General features: G+C 53.6%; 1 protein-coding gene across 1 annotated transcript in view; it reads right to left on the reverse strand.

Moving 5' to 3' along the window:
- Nucleotides 1-1659: 1659 nt before the first annotated feature.
- LOC101989837 (complement C3) overlaps nt 1660-5223 on the reverse strand; it is a 20343-nt gene continuing 16779 nt past the window's right edge. Inside the window, exons 23-27 of the mRNA XM_005371144.2 lie at nt 4495-4582; nt 4305-4394; nt 2943-3048; nt 2351-2440; nt 1660-1799 (exon numbers count right to left, since the gene is read on the reverse strand). Of these exons, the coding sequence (XP_005371201.2) occupies nt 1660-1799; nt 2351-2440; nt 2943-3048; nt 4305-4394; nt 4495-4582 (514 nt within the window). The remainder of the gene's footprint in view (nt 1800-2350; nt 2441-2942; nt 3049-4304; nt 4395-4494; nt 4583-5223) is intronic.

Below are 5223 nucleotides of genomic sequence, written 5' to 3' on the forward strand. Positions count from 1 at the left end.
GCAGCCCACAGGCACAGCCATCCATGTTGAAGTCTCATGTGACTGAGGCTACAGGCAACCCCAGGCCACAGAACCACGTGCACTTTCATAGACACCCATACCATGGACACGATCAGAGTCTTAGGCAAGTAGTCACACACACAGAGGCAACTCTTCTCAGAACAGCCATCCGCATGACATTATCATGCAACCATGGTAACTGGCCAGATCACACCACACACATGATTAGCCAGGTGTAAGGACAGTCATGTTCATGATGGCTATAACTGACATCCACAGTCACCCCTGACCACTGCAAATATACAGCTATGCAAAGTCACCACTGTCACCAAAACACACATCCAACTCACACTTAGGCATGTGCAATTACAATCACCTACAGCTACAGGCGCATGCACAGCTGTAGCTACCATGTGTGCGTGTTTGTGTCTGTGTGACAATGTTCACATGTTGTTATGGTATCTGTTATCCACTTGAGAGACAGAAGAGCGAATCTCAGCTGAGGAACTGTTTCATCAGCGTGGCCTGTAGCTATGTCTGTGGGGGCATCTTCTTCATTGCTAACTAATAAGGAGTGTCCAGCCCACGGTGAGCAATGCCATCCCTAGGCAGGTGGGCCTGGGCTGTGTAAGAAAGGTAGCTAAGCAGGCCAGGGGGTTGGGGCATTAGGACACAGCATTCCTCTGTGGTCTCTGCTTCAATTCTTCCCTTGATGACAAACGGTCAACTATAAAATGAAATAAAACTTTGCCTCCCCAGATGCTTTAGGTTGTCCTCTGTCACAGAGAGGCCAATCGGAATACATGTACATGGTCATGTGTATGGGCGGGTGCATGTGTGTGTGTGTGTAGGTCAGAGACCACCTTTGTCCTTTTCTGTTTTTGCATGTGTCTGTGTGTGTAAGTGCAGCACTTGCAGAAGCCAGAAGAGGGTGCTGGATCTCCAGGAGGTGACGTTCCAGACATCTGATGTGGAGTGCTCGAACTCACGGAGCCAGCTCTCCAGCCAGCCTTGTTCCTTGTGTTTTTTTTGAGACAGGATCTAACTGAGACCTTGAACTCACTGATATGGCTAGGTTGGCCCTGAGAACCTCCTGGCTCTACCTCCTTGGTGCTCAAGTTAGTGACAGGTGCCACCATGCTGAGTTTTTTAGCTAGGTGCTGGGGATCAAACCTCATGCTTGGGTATCCAGAGCCACACTGACTGAGCTGTCCCCATCCACAGTCCCACTCAGCCATGGCTATGGACTACAGCCTCCTGGCCACCCCACCCGTGGTCAACCCACCTTCTCTCACCACAGATTCCCTTCTGTTTAGCTACATTCTTGTCAGTGAAACTTCAGGTTCTGGAGGAAGGGCCCTTGAGACTCAGGAAATAAGTGAGACTTACAAGGCCCACAAGGCCTCTTCCAGAGCCTATAAAAGTCATTCACCCTCCTGCAAGGAACCCCTCATTCCAGCTCTCATGAGGAACCCCAGCAACTCACTGGTTCAGCAGGCTGGACCTGGGTGGTCTGTGCTCTATCTGGGGTGAATGCCTCCCCAGGGAACATCACACAACATGGCCAACGGCCCTTCACTACACATCTACACATGTTCCAAACACAACATTCACACTCAGCCACATGCACCATGGCTGTTCCCTGCTGGTCACACACCATCACGCCACCTGTCGTTCACTCTGCAAGGTCGGACAAACCCACTGGAAGCCACACTCACCGTAGTCCACTCCAGGTTCGCAAGCCTTTTCCAGCCGGTCGTTCAGGCTGACCTCCTGTGCCTGATGCATGAAGCAGTTCTCTGCGGGGGCAGGGGGTAACACAGGCTCTTGAGTCCCTCTGACCCTCCAGGACGCACTGTCTGTGTTGGGGCTGGGCCCAGAGGGGACACCTATCCCACTCCATATTCCCTGGACGAGGCTTTCAGGCCATTCCCCACCCATGGGAGTGGAGAGTCTGTGTCGCTGTGTCTTGCCCGGATCCACCCTTCACACCCTCCAGGTGCCCACCTCCTGATGTCCACCCTCCTGGTGCCCACCCTCCTGATGCCCACCCTCCAGGCGCCCACCCTCCAGGTGCTCACCCTCCTGATGTCCACCCTCCTGGTTCCCACCTTCCTGTTGTCCACCCTCCTAATGCCCTCCCTCCTGATGCCCAACTTACAGGGGCCTACCCTCCAGGTGCCCACCCTCCTGGCGCCCACCCTCCTGGTACCCACCCTCCTGGCGCCCACCCTCCAGGCGTCCACCCTCTAGGCGCCCACCCTCCAGGCGCCCACCCTCCAGGCGTCCACCCTCTAGGCGCCCACCCTCCAGGCGCCCACCCTCCTGTGCCCACCCTCCTGGTGCCCACCCTCAGCACAACGGCACATTTCGTTGTGGCAGAGCTTGCTCAGCATTCCATCCTCCTTATCCATATGGTAAAACCGGGTGCAGGATTCCTCTGTGGGGAGAGGTGAGGAGAAGTCAGAGGGCCAGGAACTGCATCTCGGGGATCATTCCTGCTAGGAAATGCCCAATGTTTGAGTTCCCTTAGCGCTGAGATGCTGGATCCCCACCCTCAGACCCCTGTGACGCTCAGACCCCAGCCAGCTCTTTGATCTTTCAGCCTTTAGACGGTATTGTATTGAGACTCCATCTAGAGCCCTGAGACTCTCAGATGTCAAAACTCTAGGTCCCTGGGATTCTCAGGCCCCCCAACCTCCAGATCCCTGTGACCTCAGACCTCCAACCTCTAGGTCTCTGGGATTCTCAAAACCCCAACCCTCAAATCCTTGGACTCCGAGTCTCCCAATTCTTCTATTCCTAGGACCCAAGGAACCTCAGCACATGGATCTCCAGGACCCCCAATGTTTGATCATTGGTGCTGCCAGATCTGATGCTCAGATCTCCAGGTTCCTTGAACACCCAGAACACCCAATATCCAGTTCTCACTGGCTGCTCACCCAGGTTGTAATAGGAGTAGACCTTGACCGACCCGGGCTGGATGAGTCCCACATTGAAGAACTGGTGAACGTTGAAGGATAGACATTCTTCTTCAGAGTGTGAGATCTGAGGGGAAGAATAGAGCTGGTCAGTGAGTGTCACAGAGGGAGCCCGTGGAACCACTGTGAAGAGTTGTGGGACCAAGCGTATTCTAGAATAGTGGTTTTAAACCTGTGGGTTGTAACCCCTTTGGGGGTTGAATGACCCTTTCACAGGGGTCACCTGAGACTATCGGAAAGTACAGATATTTACGTTATGATTCATAACACTAGTAAATTTCAGTTATGAAGTACTGATAAAACAAATCTTATGGTTGGATGTCGGCACCACACGAGGAGGCGCGATAGAGGGTTGTGGTGTCAGGAAGGTTGGGAAGCCCTGCTCTAGCAGGTGGGGGAAGAATCAGCATCAGTGAATGTTTGCAGCCTCACACCGAGTTAGAGGTATCAGGTGACAGAGCTCTGGCCTGCTGGTCACTGTCTCCCTGCTGTTGTTTGAATACGACTTCTCTTCATTTATACCGCAGCCACAATGTAATGGCATAAACTAGACCCAACCTTTAGGGGAGATAACTGGGTCATAGGGGATTAATGCCTGTCTGGGAGGAGCTGGCTTTGTCACTGTGATGTAGGTCATTATAAAAACGAGTGGGCTTCCTGGACTTCTCTCGGCCCTGCCTGCAGTGTGTGGCTTTATCCTTGCGCTCTCTCTGTCCATCATGCCCAGAAGCTTTTGTTAGAGGCTGAATAGTTGGGATCAATCAGTCTCCGGCAGTTTTTATCCAAAACTTTGAGCAAAGTCCCTCTCTATGTCACACCACCTCAGGTGTTTTGTGAGAACAACATGAAGGGTGCTGTGACACTGCTCATGAAACATCACAGATAGCCGGGTATGGTGACATACCACTATCACTCCTGTGCTCAGGAGGACGAGGCAGGAGGAGCTGTGAGTTTGGGGACAGTTCAGGCCACATGGACAGACCCTGCATTCACTGTCAAACTCACTTAAAAGTCACTTCTCTTAGGCTATTGCTACAAACGCGAAGATCCTAAGGATGACAGACCCCAATGTGGAAGGAGTCAGGTCCCTGCATATGGAGCAGAATTCTGTCTCTTGTCACTTACCCAGACCAATTAGACTATGGGGGAGATGGGCAACAGTCTTAGGCTGGTCACCTTATTTTACAAACTCTCTGACCACCTCACAGCACAGATCTTGTATTCCCAAGCCTGGGGCTAGCCTGAGCTGTCACAATGGAGGGAGAAACTCAGCTAGGAAGGGGAAAGAAGAGAGGCATGGAAGCCCCCTTGGGGCAACAGTACCTTTTCGAGGTAGATGATGAGGGTGTTCTTGGTGGAGAAGGCTGAGTTCATCTCGTACTTGGAGATGTATCTGTCCACTCCCGTGCTCAGCTGAGGGAGAGCAGAGTTGGTGAAAATCCCTCCTCGTCTCCCTGCAGCCTCTTCCAGACCTCAGACTCTTCTCCTGCACCCCAGCCCCAAGCCTCCCTACCCGATCCAGGTCGTTTGTGTCTGGAACAAATCCAGTCATCATGGAGATGTCCAAGATGGACATGGTTGCATCCACATCTCCCAGGTACCTGTCCATGGCAGAATAAAAGGTTGTGTGATTTCAGGATGGGGGCAGCACCCAGGGTCAGTGTCTGGATGAGGGGTCTCACTCCAGGCTCCTGCTTCCCACCCAGCACTGAAGAAGAATTCGGTTTTGGAGACATTTGTCTGAGGGCAATGTAAGTAGACACAGACAGGCATCGTGGTTCATGATGCTGTCAGAGGCTGAGGTGGGAGGATTATGGACTGAGGATAGCCTGGGCTACTTAGTGAGTCATCCCAGTGCTGGAATGGCAGTGTGGATGACTGGCAGGATGGTATGAAATGGTGGAGGGCCAGCGTGGCAGTGTGGAAGGCTAGCGTGGCAGTGTGGAGGGACAGCATGACAGTGTGGAGGGCTGGCGTGGCAGTGTGGAGGGACAGCATGACAGTATGGAGTACTGGTGTGGCATTGTGGAGGGCCAGCGTGGCATTGTGGAGGGCCAGCGTGGCAGTGTGGAGGGCCAGTGTGGCAGTGTGGAGGGCCAGCATGGCAGTGTGGAGGGCCAGCGTGGCAGTGTGGAAGGCAGCGTGGTAGTGTGGAGGCCCAGCGTGGCAGTGTGGAGGCCCAGCGTGGCAGTGTGGAGGGCCAGCGTGGCAGTGTGGAAGGCAGCGTGGCAGTGTGGAGGCC

This window comes from Microtus ochrogaster, unplaced genomic scaffold (assembly GCF_000317375.1).
Source record: "Microtus ochrogaster isolate Prairie Vole_2 unplaced genomic scaffold, MicOch1.0 UNK98, whole genome shotgun sequence".
Lineage (NCBI taxonomy): Eukaryota > Metazoa > Chordata > Mammalia > Rodentia > Cricetidae > Microtus > Microtus ochrogaster.